The sequence below is a fragment of the Choristoneura fumiferana genome, chromosome 24, assembly GCF_025370935.1.
Source record: "Choristoneura fumiferana chromosome 24, NRCan_CFum_1, whole genome shotgun sequence".
Lineage (NCBI taxonomy): Eukaryota > Metazoa > Arthropoda > Insecta > Lepidoptera > Tortricidae > Choristoneura > Choristoneura fumiferana.
The window spans coordinates 894,740-912,545 of NC_133495.1; the positions used below are offsets into that span (position 1 = coordinate 894,740).

Consider the following 17,806-nt stretch of genomic DNA (forward strand, 5'->3'; position numbering starts at 1 on the left):
AAGATATGATCGGTACAAAAAATATATATATTTTTTACTATTACATTTCATTGGCCAAGGTACAACGTATTCAGTTTTTTAGGTAAAAATGCGTCCAAAACGCACACCGATTTAGGTTTATGCCGAAACAACCCTATTGTTCCGTAGCTAATTAACGTAACACAAACATACTCGTAGTTTATTAATTTTTATTACGAAAAATTAAAACATTAAATAAATAAGCTTCATTTAAAGTTCAAAAAAACACATTCAGCGTTGCGTTTCGTTACTAACTTTACTTCGATACTTCCCGCCGACGGTTCAAATGGCATAGCATAGCACAAAATGTTTAAATAATGCGAAAACATTTAAATTTCGACGACTGTCCGAGGTACAATAAGGCCAAGGTACAACAGTTTCCCCTACTCAGGATAGTGATAAATGAGTTCTTGCAGTGAAAGTTTTAAATTTTGCACGAGTACTCTTTAATACAATGTAATGGAGCCCACAATATAATTTTAGTAACTTGCAACGACTATAGCTAGCTAAGGGGCTGTTTCACCATCCATTGATTAGTATTAACCGACGGTTAAATGTGATGCCGTCTCCGTCTATTCGAACAAAACAAATAGAGACGGCATCACACCTAACCGCCAGTTAACACTAATCAATGGATGGTGAAACAGCCCCTAAATGATTCACGTAGTAAATCTGCGGATAAATGCTGCGACAGAAAACTATAGAAAAAGACTGAAACAGGCTGATAATTATTATTTTTAACCGACTTCAAAAAAAGAAGGAGGTTCTATGTTCGACTGTATGTATTTTATTTATTTACTAGAGTTTACACACGGCTTCGCACGCGTAAACTATTCGATCTGGTATTCCGTAATTTTAAAAAATTCCCTGGGATATCCCAAAATTTAAATCGTTATCTTCATTGAAGTTGTGTTAAGAACAACTGTCGAAAATTTCAAGACTCTAAGCCCAGCGGTTGAAATTTCAAGATTTTATCCCTATCCCGTAGAAATATCGGGATATAAAGTACCTAACCTATGTGTTATTCTTGAAGTCCAGCTACCTATATACCAAATTTAATGACTCTAAGCCCAGCGATTGTTATTTCAAGGTTTTATCCCTATCCCGTGGGAATATCGGGATAAAAAGTAGCCTATATGTTAATCCAGGGTATATATTACCTGTATGACAAATTTCATGGAAATCCGTTCGGTAGTTTTTGCGTGAAAGAGTAACGAACGTACATCCAAACAAACATCCATCCATACAAACTTTCGCGTTTATACTCGTAATATTAGTAGGATTTCTGGCTATGGGCGCCGTTGTAGCGGTCATTGTAACTAGCTATGTTCATGCATTTGAAATTAGTTATTATTTACCCACAAAAACATTTCATGTTAAATGTTGCCAAGACGAGACCATGTAGCTCGCACTGTCACAAAGTAATCAGATCTCTTGTAGAGCCAAGTTTCTAACCCTACGTGCCCAGCTCTAAATCTATAAGCCCTAATTTTACACTAAAGTTGCGGCGAAATACTACAGCAGTAGCTCGTAGCGAGTAGTTCGTAGCGCGTAGCAGCGTTTTCCGCTATTAATCTCGTAGGCGTGCAAACCGTGGACTAAATTGGCGAGTCGGCCGCACGAACCTTTTGCACGAGCATTGTGCATTCGTCATATGGGCTTGAACTTAAAAATCTACATTTCCGCCCGGAAAGAGTTTAAAAGATTGAATAGATTTTTTGCAAGAAGCTCATACAAACTTTCACCCCCTAGTTTAAGGGGTTGGGGGGGGGGGGTAAAAGTTCCAAGTTTCGAGAAAAGGTAGGTAGTGCCCTTGCACTTCGCTTGGCTCGTCTTAGCGGGGGCACTACCGTGCCCCAAGATTGAAAAAGAAAAATATATATGATGTAAGTAAAAATTTACGGTTTTCGCAATTTTGTCTTTATCTGTGCTATAAGACGTTGCTTCGTACCAAATTTCAAGATTCACGGGAATTACCTGTAGGTTTTGATTCCCTTGCGAGTTTCGAAAATTGGCGGCATATACGGCTGTATCTTTTGATTTCGTTGGCTTAGAAGTTTGATTTTTTCACAGCTCCAAGGACAGTAGACCTTAGTATTTGATATAAATTTCAGCTTGATACCTCCACGCGCTCCTGAGAAAAAGGGTCTTGACAGACGGACGGACGGACAACAAAGTGATCCTATAATAGGGTTCCGTTTTTTCCTTCCGAGGTACGGAACCCTAAAAATAGAGCAAAGTTTTAATTTTGCACACTGTAACTCTACAAGCCCTAGCATCAAAATTTCTGGATGTGTTATACGTACTCGTATTTCCATCCCCAGTTTTAGGGGGGTTAAAATTAGGTAAGTGAAAAGATTTTTTGTCGTTTATGTACTAATACACCGAATTTCAGCGGACTTTAGGAAGTAACCTAAGAATTTTTGAGATCATCAGTGTGTCATTGATGAAATAGGGTTTTTTTAAAATATTAATTAAATCTAAAGTGTAAGAGCTATGTATACAATTGTAACTTTACAATTTTTAATATACCTATACAACTGACATCAGACATAAGTATTCTGAGGATGTCGTTTCTGGTAAAATCCAAACCCAAGTTATGAGGGTTCAAAAACACGACAAAGCGCTTCGAGGAAAGGTAGGTAGTGCCCCTGCGTCTCGCTTGGCTCGCCTTGGCGGGGGCACTACCGTGCTTCCAAATTTTTTTACTAAAGGCCTAGACAATGGCTAAAGAGACACCAAATCAAGCTTGTCTTTGGAAAATACGTGATTCAGTTCTATTTGAAGCCATTTTCATTGTCATAATTATGTGTTTGCCAAGCAAAGCGATATTTATTATGGCCGTGTCAATATTTAGGGCGAATATTGAGGGCGGGCCGTTAACGGCGTAGCTCGCGTTTACTTTGTCTGTATTGACATAAACTGTAATGTATACACACACAATATATTGGTATTTATAGCAAACTTTAGATCTCTATTTGTATCTGTTGTCTTGATAAAAAACACCCTTTCGCTTCAAGTCGAGTTGTGGTAGTAATGAACTAAAATAATTTCTTTCCTCACCTGTGACCTTATGATAAGTAGTTAATTTTATGCAAAATATGCGTGTACCTAACATCTGTGTGGTCTAACATCTGGTAGCATTGTATACGGTTGTGTTGCTATTTAACACAACTTTATTTTTAACACAGTAGGTTCGCTATTTGAAGGGATCGCTAATGCGGATCGGAATTATTTGCAAATATCCCTGTCCATGATATAATCATTAACTTTATAATACGCCTTAGATATTATTGTCTTCTTGACAATAGATCTGAATAGTGACATGATGTGACGTTTAAGTATACGTTATTAATGAATATGGATGCAATATATTGTATGCTCAGCTCAATTATTCTGTATGAAAAAAAAACGATTTCCTATAGAAATGTACCTATGTAAAGAACTTCCCTAGGCCAGTACTAATGGTCATTACAATATAGGTAGGCCCTAATAAAATTTACACGCTGTAAAATGATCTTTCTTTCTTCTCTTCTTTAAACAAAACAATGTCAATTGGTGTCTTATATATTGAAATTCCCCCATTAAACTAACTAAAAATTTTCATTTCTGTCTATGTGTATTTTTATATCTGTGTGTGTGTGTGTGTGTGTTTTTCATTTTTGTATTTCGTTTCTGTCTAGTTTGTATTACAATGATAGATAAGTAAAGTGTTTAAAATTCTTGAATGTACCAAATCTGACAGCTGAAGTTTGTTTATATTTAGTTAAATTACCTCAACGTTTCAAGTATAAATCCCGTTGGTATTTAGTTAAATTATTACTTCGTGTTCTTTATTTTATACAATTATTCTTTGTTAAAAATACATGTCTTAGCTTTTATCTAAAGCGAAAAATAACGATATATTATTAAATATAGACAGATTTTCGCTAAGTCAGCTCAATATTTTTAATCTGTTGACCTTTCTCTTCCTTTCTCTTAGTCAGAGGACTAAATAAATATTGGAGAGATGATCATTTTTTAGACAAACTCAGGAAATATCCTTCCCCGTTTTAAAATTGTAACTCTTCATTTCCTTTTGCCTACTTACTTATAATACTTTTCAGCTTTTTACGGCTTGTTTTTATTACTGAGAGGTTTAATGGCCACATAAAAAGGGATCATTTATAAAGTGTAATGTGTTTGAAATACGAAATATGCATACATACAGGTGTATTGGTGAAAATATGTCAATATTTCTTTCATTCTTTCAAATATGCCATTGGAAGAATAAAATACTTAATCGTTCATAGCTGTAAGTCAGAAGTGTCTTTTAACCTAAAAAATCAGCCAAGAGCGTGTCGGACACGCCCAATTTAAGATAGGGTTCCGTAGCCATTACGAAAAAATCAAGTAAGTACTTAATATTTTTCTAAGGATATCGTATTGAGTATGGAATCTTCCAAGTTTAGGTATGTTTTATACCTTAGGCTGCTATTTACTCTTAAACTACTAATAATCCTTAAGCAATCTTAGCCGTTATAATTTTCCTTGTAAATTTGATATACTTACGACCATCCTGAATTTTTTCAAATTTTTCCACCGAACTGCAAACACAACAAATTTGCATTTTAAAGTTGAATATTTCGCAAAAAGATCACTGAATCGAAAAATTGTCTTGGCAAACCCAAATGGTTATTTTACCTGAATATTCATTTTAATCTGTTTTTAGTATTTTTTGGTATAGCGGCAACAGAAATACATCATCTATGAAAATTTAAACTGTCTAGCTATCACGGTTTATGAGATAGAGCCTGGTGGGTGAGGGGTGACAGACGGACACACAGACGGAAAGCGGAGTCTTAATAATAGGGTCCCGTTTTTACCCTTGGAGTATCCCGGAACCCTAAAAACGATTGTGATACCCGTGATACCAAGTGCGTTAAAACAATAAGGCCTTGTCTTATTTAATGGACTTCGTTCTAGTTGTCGTGTTGTACGTTGGGAGAGGAAGGCCTAGACGAACGTACCACGATCAAGTCGGGGACGTTCTGAAGAAAGGTCGGGTCAGAAGTACTCTAAACCGACGTGCATGCATGAAAAGATTGATGAATGTAGAGGAAGCGAGAGTTGTATGCCAGAATCGTAGCAAGTGGAAGTATGTAGTCTCTGCCTACCCCGTTGGGAAAGAGGCGTGATTTTATGTATGTATGTGTGTCGTTCTAGTTAATCGCCTGGGGGCTAATAATTCAAAAATCGAAGTTCGTATCGTACCGTCTCTCTCACTCTCGTATTAAATACTATACGCGTCAGCGGGACGGCAAGTTATGAAGTTCAAATTTTCACTTCGTAGTAGGTAAAGGCCTGCACTTTGAAATGTCAAGGTCTACGAGATGCTACGAAGCGTAGCACTACGGGGCTACGGTGCTACGGGTTTTACTCGTAGCTGGGGTTGCGACGATATTCAATTGTTATAATGGCATTAAGGTGCGACCACACCGCTGCTTAAAAAACGTGACGGTACGGAATCGCAGTGACGCACCGTATGCGCACCGTTTTTTTTGCATGCTTTTACAACATTCCCGCGTTACAATATTAATAGGATAAACGGATTAGTTAATGTTTGTTAATGATCATTATCAGGTCGTTTGTTTTGTTCATAGGTCGCCGTCGTACCGGGCGCGGGGCCCTGCGCGGGCGGAGCGCGAGGAGCCGCCGGCGCCGGCGCAGGCGCTGCTCGAGCCCGCGCCCGCCACCAAGAAGCCCGCGCTCAAGGGACCGCGCCCCGTCGGCTCCAGCGTCTCCGGTATGTACTTACTAATGTACGGTCATGATCATGACTAGAGCCCGGAATTTTCACGGAATTTTTGATCTGTCATAGGACCTAACTTCTCGCTTATCGACTTCCAATATTCAATTTCGATATATCGATTCACATGCTAAAAAAGATTAGGTTAGATTAGGTTTTTTGTTTAAAACTAGAGGTCAACAATAGACGGTTTTATTGTTAAAGAGAGAGGAGTCTTCCAATTAACTTTTGATCATTCGAAATTGAGAAATAGACATAAATGCATTATGCAATGAAAATAATAAATAGCTAACGATTTTTAACTTAATAATTCAATTTCATATTCAAAGTCTGTTTTAGTGCAAATAAGTGAGTTTATTTGAACTAAAATAGACTTTGAATGCATTAGTGAGTCTTTATAAAAGATTTACGATTATTATTGTACGATAACGTCATCATTATCATTTCATTATTTTCATATCATTTCTTTAGGTAGAGTCGATAAGTGAGAAGAGAAGTCACTATGACAGATCAAAAATCCCGTTTTTAAACATTTGTATTCGCACTCGCAAAATGTATGCGAAAATCAACGCCCCAATAAAAACAAAGTTTTTATAATGTTTATAGTCAAAATACAACACAGGACTTATCACGCTAAACACACGAGTATCTAATATTTACCTCGACGGTTTTTCCACAATTGCAATGGCCGTGGTCACCAGTCCTGTGTGTTGTATTTTGACTATGAATGAAAATCACGAATTTAAAAAAAACGTTCTCATAATCATCATCATCATCATCATCATCATCAGCCCGAAGACGTCCACTGCTGGACAAAGGCCTCCCCCTTAGAACGCCACAATGAACGACAACTTGCCACTTGCATCCACCGGTTTCCCGCCACTCTCACGATGTCGTCAGTCCACCTGGTGGGAGGCCTGCCAACGCTTCGTCTTCCGGTTCGTGGTCGCCACTCGAGGACTTTTCTCCCCCAACGGTTATCTGTTCTTCGAGCGATGTGGCCTGCCCATTGCCACTTCAATTTGCATATTTTTCCAGCTATGTCAGTGACTTTAGTTCTTCGACGAATTTCCGTATTCCGGATTCTATCGCGCAAAGAAACTCCAAGCATAGCTCTCTCCATAGCTCGTTGCGTGACTTTGAGCCTCTCTAAGAGGCCAACAGTTAAGGACCACGTCTCAGCGCCATAAGTCATCACTGGCAACACACACTGGTCGAAGACTCTAGTCTTCAGGCACTGCGGAATATTGGACGAGAAGACATCACGAAGTTTCCCGAACGCTGCCCATCCGAGTTGGATTCTTCGGGCGACCTCTTCGTCGAAGTTGGACCTACCCAACTGGACAACTTGTCCAAGGTAAACATAGTGGTCAACAACTTCGAGTACATCGCTCCCAACGATAACCGGCACGGGTGTGACATAGACATTTGACATGATTTTAGTCTTGTCCATGTTCACCTTAAGACCCACCTGTTGGGAGACGATACTGAGGTCACTGAGCATAGTATTGAGCTCCTCCAGCGACTCCGCCATTATGACTATATCATCGGCAAAACGAAGATGGGTGATGTACTCGCCGTTGATATTGATGCCGAACCTGTTCCAGTCCAAGAGCTTGAAAACGTCCTCCAACGCATTTGTGAACAGTTTCGGAGAAATAACGTCTCCCTGTCTCACACCTCGCTGCAGTTGGATTGGTTGTGTACTCTCGTCCTGCAACCGGATCGACATAGTGGCGCTGCTGTACAAACTCTTTAACACCTCGATGTATCTATAGTCAATATGGCATCGCTGAAGGGACTGCAGTACAGCCCAGGTCTCGATTGAATCGAAGACTTTTTCATAGTCCACAAACGCTAAACATAGTGGCCGATTATACTCCTCGGTCTTCTGTATAATCTGGCGGAGCGTGTGAATGTGGTCTATGGTGCTAAAGCCTTTACGGAATCCAGCTTGTTCGGGAGGCTGGAAATCATCAAATCTTCGCTCGAGACGATTCGTAATGACCCTCGAAAACAACTTGTATACATGACTAAGGAGTGAGATGGGTCTATAGTTCTTCAATAAGGTATTGTCGCCTTTTTTGAAGAAGAGCACCACCACACTCCTGTGCCATGCTTCCGGCGTGGTACCCTCGAGTATGACGGAATTAAATAACCTCTGGAGGACTACAAGTACCGGTTTACCATCCGCTCTCAGAAGTTCTGTCGTGATTCCGTCATCCCCCGGAGCCTTGTTGTTTTTAAGTTGTTTGAGAGCCACTCTAATCTCGTACAGGCTGATATCTGGGATGTCTTCAGTGTAATGACGGGTTAGTTTAGCTCTGGTATCTTGAGCTGCACCTACAACGGGCTTCTGTGTCGAGGCATATAACTGTTCGTAAAACCTTTCAAGCTCTCTCAACAACTCCGGTTTCGATGAGATGATACTGCCATCGTCGATCTTCAACTTAGTCATTTGGCTTTTCCCAATAGACGAATTCTTTGCAAACACTTTAGAGCCCTGGTTCCGCTCAATTGCTTCCTTAATACGTGCAGTATTAAAGGCACGCACATCGTGTCGCATGGATTTTGAGATTCGCCTATTAAGTTCTCATAATGTTTGTTACAAAATCTTTATTTTAGCTACTTAGCACTGTCTTACATGCAATCATTGTTTCAATTTACGCGTTTTTGTTTTCAAACTTACTTACAATAAGTAACCATTACAATCATTGATCAGCTAATTTCGGATCCGTTTGGCAATGCCCGAAATAAGTAGGGCTACTACGAAATTCGAAAATCGAAGTTCGTATCGTACCGTCCCTCTCACTCTCGTATAAAATAATATTAGCGTCAGCGGGACGGTATGATACGAAATTCAATTTTCGAATTTCGCAGTAGCCCTAAAGATGCAAGTTTGTCTGGGGAAATGACGTGTATCCTAAGACTTTTTGACCGACATTAGATTAGAATTCACATCACAAATTGTATTTATTTTATATAAAAACACATGAAATTAACAAATAAAATAATAATAAGAACTACAAAGGCAAACTTATCCCTTCAAGGGATCTCTTCCAGTTAAAATTCATACCGGGTCGACAATTACAGGTCTTACTTAAACCGCACCCCGAAAATGTGAAGCGGACACAGATCAATAGGGAAGGTAGATATGTCATTTAAATGAATAACCTCGTTAAAATTAATGCAAAAGGGAATTGCGTCGGTAATGCCATCATTTTAATAAATTAATATTTTTATGCGTCCCAGCCACTTAATTTAAATTGAAGTGCCACTATTCCATTACATCTACAATGCTTTTACGTTTTAATATCCACAAACGATAATGATCTTTATAGCAATCGTCAATTAACCTGCTGGCCTCATTGTCCTATATTAAAAACATCTATTTTCACACGCAGTTGTTTTGCTTTCTACTTAAGTAAATAGTTTTTGTTCTAGGTATAACCTTTGCCGACTGTTCTGCTCGCATGATCTAACTATTAGGTTGGAAAATTGAATTGAAATTCAGAAACTACTATGGGAAATGTCCTTTAGATATATCGTGGTTTTAATTTGTGTTGTATGAAGAATACTCGTAAAAATTGCCGTGTTCTCTCTAACCTGTTAGTAAAGCAGCTATTCCACCAATAATGTGCGAGGATGAGTTGCGAGGGATGTGTTTTTCATTAAACAATACAAACGCTTCATTTACCCCGCCTCGCACAGCACAGCTCTGGTGGAGACAGCTGAATGGAGTGAGGCGAGATAAATAATAATAATAATAATAATAATAATAAAATCTTTATTCAATAAGACAAAATTGCACAAGAGAGGAATGAACAATTACAAAGAAAAAGACAACTTAGGTTAAACATAGCACAATTAAAAAAGTTGAATCCTGACTCACAAACTAGGCAAGGCCCGTATCTTGCAAGTCAGTGTTCGTCACGTATGCGAGCTAATAGAGTAAACTACGTATATCCAAGTAGCTACTAAGTAAACTGAAACATTTTTATTAAGAAAAGGAAAAATTAATAAAATTATGTGTGTGTGTGTGTGTGTGTGTGCGTGTGTGTGTGTGTGTGTGTATGTGTGTGAGTGTGTGTGTGTAAATGTGTGAGTGCGCGTGTGAGTGTGTGTATGTATCTATGGGTGTCGAAGTTTCTGAGTCTAGGTATATGGGTGACAGTATATGTGCAGGTACGTTAAAGAGAAATGTTGCTGTCTTAAGTCTTAAGTCAGAAGATACTCGGTAGGTAGGTAATAGATGAAGCGTTCCTATTGGTTAATGAACTCGCACATTATTGGTGAAAACGCAGCTTTATCTACTGTCGCAAATTAGCAATATTGTTGGTCCAAGTAATGCTGAAAGTTTTGAATCCTACTCACTATACAAAAACCTTTTTCCGCCATTTTCATATCTTGTTCTTCGAGCGCTGTGGCCTGCCCATAAATTTTCTCTTAAATAATTGAACGCTATACATACAAAACTAGAAAATAAATCTAATGACGTAAAAATCGACAATATATCTATTGAAAAGTAAATGAAAAGCGAATGAAGTGTATATTCCATTGTCTTTAAAGAAAAATTACATTAAATATGGACTTTTTATTGTCATCGTGTCATTATGACGTCATATTTCATGTCCGACGTCCATCTTCGTATTTTTCGTTGAATTCCTTTTTAAATTCTTCCACAACTCAGTTTGTCAAAATGAACAAATAGAAAAATGCATATTCCCTATTTCCGCTACTATTTCCATATTTATTGAATATATATTTTATAACTTCAAAAAAAGGAAGAGGTTCTAAATTCCACTGTATACTTTTAGAGCGGCCATACACGGACTGCTTTAAGCAGTCAGTGCCAGCAGCTTCAAGCGGTCGCCGATGGGTGATCTGCAGTTTCCATACAAAACTCTCATTCGCAATACACGAACCGCTCGAGCAGTTTCAACTGCTTCGGGCGGTTGACTGCACGGTGAAATTTCATCGTGCGGTCAAGCAGTCGCCGGGCATACACTGACTGCTCGAGCTGTCGACTGCTCTAGCGCAGTTACCCGCGCTCTTCATTCCGCAACGCGCACGCTCCTCAAAATCCATGATGCTACTGCCGGTGCCGGCTCGAGCAGTTAGCAATGGCAGCTTCAAGCTGTTGCCTCTGTCTGCAAGAGCGGTCCGTGTATGTTGATCACTGGATAACTGCTCGAGCAGTCCGTGTATCCCGGCCCTAAAAAGCTACCTTGCTTGTGAATAACGAAAAGCTTGTGCTTTACAATAGAAATATTTAACAGAGACTTACTATTGATTTCAGACTCGATATCCCTGTCGTCGCCTGTGGCGTGCCCGTCTCCCAAGGATGAGGGCCCGCCGGTGCCGGCCGGCGTGGCGGCGCTGCCGGAGGGGCTGCGCGCGCAGCTGCTCGGCCGCCCGGCACTGCGCCCGCGCCGCCGCAAGGCCATGCTCATATATGTGTGCGCTGCCGACTCGCAAGGTACGGCATAGGGTATAGCCAAAAGCTTTGCTAGTTTTGCAACACTATAAAGATTGTGCTACTTCGTCAAAGACGAGGGCTGGCCGGTGCGAGCTGGCGTGGCGGGGCTGTTAAACAGTATGTAAGTATGCGCTTGGGTGACGTTTTGGATGGCAAATGGTTCGTTGATTGACATTGCTAGTACAATCGGCGAAACAGCTTATATTTTGTTAATAAAAACTTTTAACTTATAATGTGTGCCTATGGTGTGCTCTCGTCTCAAATCTTTAACGTAACGAGAGGCATAGCAGCGTTTTCACCAATAATGTGCGAGGATGCAGGCCCCTCTTCCCCACTGGGCACACTCGGCACGTACCCAGGGCCCCGAGATGAATTGGGGCCCCCTAGTCCCTACTCCCATCACCAAACGATAACCAATAGCTAAATAGTGCTTTATTGTTATGGTCATAGGGCCCATTATCCTAATGTGACCAGGGCCTCTAATAGGTGAAAGAGGGCCCCGCGAGGATGTGGTGCGAGGGATGTGTTTTTCATTAACCAATAGAGACGCTTCATTTACACGTCCTCGCACAGCACAGCTCTGCTGGAAACAGCTGAGCTGAGCGAAGCGAGGTAAAGGAAGCGTTTATATTGGTTAATGAAAAACATATTCCTCGCAACACATCCTCGCACATCTCTGGTGGAAACGCTGCTTATAACGCGTAGAGAAGCGTGTGTACTCTAAGCAAAAATACACGAAAAAAGACTAAGTCAAAGTTAAAAACAACAGAAGCAAATTTTAGCAGAAGGGTCAGGGTTTTATGATTATTCCCTATCTTAAAGGAATAATTTACTATAGGTACAATAAGTAGATACTGAGTGTAAAAATGTACACTTCAAAATACGCATGGTCGGTTGAATCATAAATTTGACCGCATACGGGAAAGCAAAATTTTCGTAGGCCTCTCGCCTCTGGTGAAGGAAAGCTATTCCTTGCGGGTAGCACAGGCCTGTACTGTCTAACGCGCTGACGTTCGCCTCACCATCTTTCTATCCTCGTCTACCATATGACAGAAAGAAATGGAGAAAAAGATATTTCAAGAGCGTGAATATCCTTGGAGAAGGCCTATGTCCAACAGGACATACAAAGGCCAGGATATGGTATCGTATTGCATATCCAACAGGATGTCTTTCAGCTGTTTTGATAAGATATAGAGTATAAGATGTTGATAAACTTTGCAGACTGCTGTGCGGAGAAAGGCGCATTGCAATGCGGCGCGGCGGCGCGGCTGCGGGTGCGCGCGCGGCGACGCGGCTGGCGTATCCATGTGGCCGATCTACATTGGCGCTCGCCGCTCGAGCAACAGCGTGACCATCGGTTTCCTGTGCTGTGCATAGCTGAACTAGCCCGTAAGTTAAGCACGTCCTAGAAATTTGTAAACCACCGTCTCTACAGAGGTGACCTTGCTTGTTGCCATCCATGTAGACAGAAGTTGTTAACCAAATTATAACATGGCCTTCAACCTCCTTGGCAGACGGGCGTGTGTTTAGCTACTGATTCGCTAGTGTGTTGGTGCGAGACACAATCCATAGTTGTAAGCCAAGTTATAACCAAGGTCACCCCTTAGGTTGGGACGCTGGTTTACAACTACTGATGTGCAAGTTGCGGAAAGTTTTCAAATAGTTGGAAAAGTTTTGGAAATTTTCACAAGAAATATAGGAAATTTAAATTTAATAAACGGAAGAGGTAATGCTGCCAGTGTCTTGGGGTCAATGCCTGAGGCAGAAAATTTGGATGACATTTTTATTTTGTAATATTACCCCCCCGCCCGCGTGGGAACTACTGCCCAAGCCCTCTCATTCCGAGAGGAGGCCTGTGCCCTGCAGTGGGACGTATATAGGCTGGGATGATTTTGAATATTAGTTTAGTTTATATATAGTTTGTTTTTGATGTTAGATAGTATTATCAAATTTAATAAAATAGCAACACTTGATTTTTTCATAATAAAAAAAGGATTCAATCCCCACAAAAAATTATGAGAAGTTCCGAAATTTCCTATGTGAAATATTCCGCAATTTTGGAAAGTTTCCTTTGGCCCATCAGTATTTACAACCGTCTGGGACGTTGTTCAGCGCTCTACATACTCCAGCACGGCTGACACAGCCAGATCTGTCAAATAACTCGTTTGGCCACTCGCTTAAGAATCAGAATCAGCTAAGGTACATATTCCATAGACTTTCGCCCAAACTATTTGTTTTTCAACAGCGTGTAATCAAAAAAAGGCGCGTGACATAAGAAATGATAGGAAATGTTATAACTATGGTGTCGTTATATCGGCAGTCTTTGTCACGAAACGAATTTTGTGTTTTACTTTTACAACTAGGTCTAGGTAATAATGAAAGCCTTCTACGCCTTTTGTGAAAAGAGCCACGTAAACGTGATTTATCCTTAAAAGTTATTGAAAAAACGGCCAAGTACATGTTTTAATGACTATGTTATCTCTGCTGTTGCTTACACACACAATTCCCAATTCCAGGTCAGTCAGAGCTCGGTGCCGTAGTCCCGGTCCTGTTCCTTAACTCTGGGCTGGGCACGCCACTGCTCCCCCACACGCTCGAGTGTGCAGACTTCAAGGCGGCTCTAGAAGCTGCGCAGGATGAGGCCGACAAGACTCTACTCAACAAATGGTAAGTGGAAGAAAGCCAAGTCTCGGAATCAAGGGAAGTAGTTAAAATGGTCCACCCAGGGGCGTCTTTACCTTTAGTGCAGGGTGTGCGTTGCACACGGGCGCAGCGGTGTTAGGGGCGCCGGCCGCGGCACTTTGTATCTATTCCATTTTGACCGCGCGCTTCCTAGATGCCGCTAAAGTAATAATTGCACACGGGCGCTACATGAGCTAAAGACGACTCTGGATCCGCCAGACGTTGGAGCGCAGGAACATCTGCTGGTGCTTTATGACCGCTATTCCACGTGAAAATTGTCCACCTTCGCGTTTGCGCACTGTGTTTCTCAATCTCAGTATTTATAAAATAACGGACATGACTTTGCGATTACGTTATCCTCTGAAGCCGTGGTGGCCTTGTGGTTTGACCTATTGCCTCTCAAGCAGAGGGTCGTGGGTTCAAACCTCGGCTTGCACCTCTGAGTTTTTCGAAATTCATGTGCGGAATTACATTTGAAATTTACCACGAGCTTTGCGGTGAAGGAAAACATCGTGAGGAAACCTGCACAAACCTGCGAAGCAATTCAATGGTGCGTGTGAAGTTCCCAATCCGCACTAGGCCCGCGTGGGAACTATGGCCCAAGCCCTCTTGTTCTGAGAGGAGGCCTGTGCCCAGCAGTGGGACGTATATAGGCTAGGATGATGACGTTATCCTCTACAAGTAGATGCCGGATACCTAGCGGGTGCCACTCCGGCGTAACCTATTCAGTGGTTGCCTCGTACTGCCTCGAATTGCCGACACCCTTGGTTTGCACTGGAGTCGACGACCTCGGAACAGCCATAAATCATTACGCGTATAGGCTAATAAAAAGGTGGCTTTAATAAGGATCAGTGGAGTGGGTCCTCTGTACTTGTAATATTATTTATTTTTCATCACACTTGCTCGTAAACAGTGTCGTAACATACGGCTGCCTTGGTTGCAACCCCCCAAATAAAACCCTCGACCTTAATGTACTTCTCATGAAACCCGTGGTCGGTAAATGAGTCATTGCCCGTACAAGTTTTCTTGTCATGAAGCCCAAGGTCGGTAAATGAGTCAATGCTCGTACTAATACTGACACGCACACCCCCTCCCGCAGCTCGGGCGCGCTGTGCAGGGGAGGATGCTGGCGCTGCCCAAGAGCCGCAGCCTATGGTATCGGCAATGATGCAAAAATAATATTTTGACTTACAAATAAACAATTTTACTAGCAAATGTGATGAAAAATATTGTATGTCGCACAATCGGTACTAGAATTACGAACATCGACTCATTAAAGCTCTCAGTCTTCGACTTCGGGCTTCTAATAGAATCTCTTTCGTAATTCCTTATTTAACTCCCTTAAGACACAAATGTACTATTACAACAATTGTGTGTGGACAGGTACACACTGGACTCGAGCACGACGCCGCCGTGCTACCGTCTGGCGCGCGGCGCGCCGGCGCGCTGGCGACGCGAGATGGCGCGCGCGCTCAACGTGCTCGTGCGCACGCTGCCGCAGGAGGCCTGCGACGCCTACCTCACCACCGTCGTGGAGCAGGTAGGGGCGCGCTGTAACAGACCACACACTGCCGGCTGCGCGGCACCAGACACATACTGCAAGCTGGCGTGTGGCTCTACATGCTCGTGCGCAGGCCTTGGATCCCTAGGTACCTCACCACCGACGCATCACCATTTAGCCAAAATAAAATAGATTAAAAAACACAATTTTACTTTTGACAGCAGGTTAGTTTATAAATGCTCCGTGCATTGGCGGCAAATGAGCTGACACGCTCCGATTCGCTACTATTTGTGCACAATGCTCGTGATTCAACACTTCCTTTTTGTATTTTTTGATGTAACGACGAGGTTTGAATCATGAACTTCATTAAATTTTGTAAATTTAATGGTTGAAGTTCGTAAATGTTCCTGGAAAGTCAAGGTTCCGATGTTGTCTCCAGGAAGTCCAGCACACCGTGCTGCTGAGCGTGGAGGCGGCGCGGCGCTGCGTGTGGGTGTGCCGCGCGGCGCCGCCGCCGCGCCCGAGGGCGACGCGCCCGACGCCGCGCACGCGCAAGAGCTCGGCCGCCGCCTGCAGAACTTACAGAAGGACCTCAAGGTAAACGCATCAACTGTGCGATCCGTCGTTGAGCTGGTCAATGTGCCGCGAACTTACAAAAAGATTTAGGGGCTGTTTCACCACCTGATTAGTCTTAACTGACTTATAAATGTGATGCCGTCTCCGTCTATGGCATCACATTTAACCGTCAGTTATGACTAATCAATGGGTAGTGAAACAGCCCCTTAATGTTCCTAATTCGTTTTACAAAATAGTGTAGTTGACGCCGCCAATCTATTGACGTATTTTTTTAAGATTTTTTATGAGCTGACAAAACGCGCTTCAGCCACTGATGCCAATAAATTTTGTACCACAATAGAGATCTCTGACGTCACACATTTGTGTGTTTGTGTGTGTGTGTGTGTGTGTGTGTGTGTGTGTGTGTGTGTGTGTGTGTGTGTGTGTGAGAGAGAGAGAGAGAGAGATAGAGATAGAGAGACGTTTATTTATACGTTATCCATACAGAGAAAAATACATTAAAAGTAAAACCGAAACAAAAATAACATCCAAAAACATAACTTGTGCCCCACTCAGCATAATATTGCAGAAAACCGCAACGCCATTTTTCAGTGGAGGCCATTTATTTATGTCATCATCATCATCATCTCAGCCGTAGGACGTCCACTGTTTGTCATAGGCCTCCCCCACAGACTTCCAGTTGCTTCGGTTGGCAGGCCTGCATCCACCGTGAACCTGCGGCTTTAACCAGGTCATCATTTAATCAGGTCATTTATTTATGTGTTTCAAAGCAATTAAAAATCAAATTTTGCAGCTAGTTCAAAATTAATCTGATTTTCAGGGCTAAAATGAAGTCTCGCGTCTTCAAATTCAAATTCAAATCATTTATTCAGTAAATAAGTAGACCGCAATGGGCACTTTTACGCGTCATTTTTTAAACTACCAGCGCTTTCGGAAAGATAATAATTGCCAAGAAGCATACGCCACAAGAAACTTGGCAGAAAGTCATTTTTTCAAAATAAAATAATTACAAATAAAATACTTAAAAAGTACAGTATAAAATTTAAAAAGAAATTACAAAAAAAGAATAATAATAATACAGGGATGTATGGGGTCCCTTAGTTATAGTCTTGGAATTTTTTTTCAATTTCTATACCTATATCTCTATTTTTTTTATAAATTTGGTAATTTCCAACGCACGCTGATGTGTGGCACCTATCTTTATTAAACAAACTGCTAGGTACCCGACAAAGAACACTAGAGGAATTGATAACTGACACACTGTACGCATCTATCTGTAACACACTGACTTATGGCACCGCTGGCAACAAGTGTTTCGCTCTAATTATAATAACCAGAAGCTGCGGTAGCTGTGGGTGACATATCAACTGTTTCGCTGGTCGGCGTTAGTTGACAGACTATATAGAATGTTATATTATAACTATCCTTCGATATCTGCCTGTAATCTCCATTTTCCATCCCTCTCTTTCAGCTCCATTTAAGCGAGCGCAACATAATCCGCGCGTCAGTTCGCGGTCGTACGGCGCCGGGCGGTGAGGACGAGTACACCGCAGGCGTGCGGACCGCGCTCGGCGAGCGGCTGGACGCGCTGCTCGACGCACTCGTGGGCGAGAGCGACGCGCCCGCCGGCTGCCACGGCATACCCACCAGGTACAAACTAACTATATCAAACACTCGCCGGCTGCCACGGCATACCCACCAGGTACAAACTAACTATTTCAAACACTCGCCGCTGCCACGGCATACCCACCAGGTACAAACT

The 17,806-nt window shown here is 41.9% G+C and overlaps 1 protein-coding gene across 2 annotated transcripts in view; it reads left to right on the forward strand.

Annotated features, from left to right (window-relative positions):
* LOC141441798 (uncharacterized) overlaps positions 1–17,605 on the forward strand; it is a 51,650-nt gene extending 34,045 nt beyond the window's left edge. For both annotated transcript variants that reach the window (XM_074106665.1, XM_074106666.1), the window contains 7 exons: positions 5,661–5,803; positions 11,106–11,285; positions 12,507–12,674; positions 13,802–13,952; positions 15,351–15,507; positions 15,908–16,065; positions 17,516–17,605. In XM_074106665.1, coding sequence (XP_073962766.1) covers positions 5,661–5,803; positions 11,106–11,285; positions 12,507–12,674; positions 13,802–13,952; positions 15,351–15,507; positions 15,908–16,065; positions 17,516–17,525 — 967 coding nt within the window. In that variant the 3' untranslated portion in view covers positions 17,526–17,605. The remainder of the gene's footprint in view (positions 1–5,660; positions 5,804–11,105; positions 11,286–12,506; positions 12,675–13,801; positions 13,953–15,350; positions 15,508–15,907; positions 16,066–17,515) is intronic.
* The last annotated feature ends 201 nt before the right edge of the window (positions 17,606–17,806 follow it).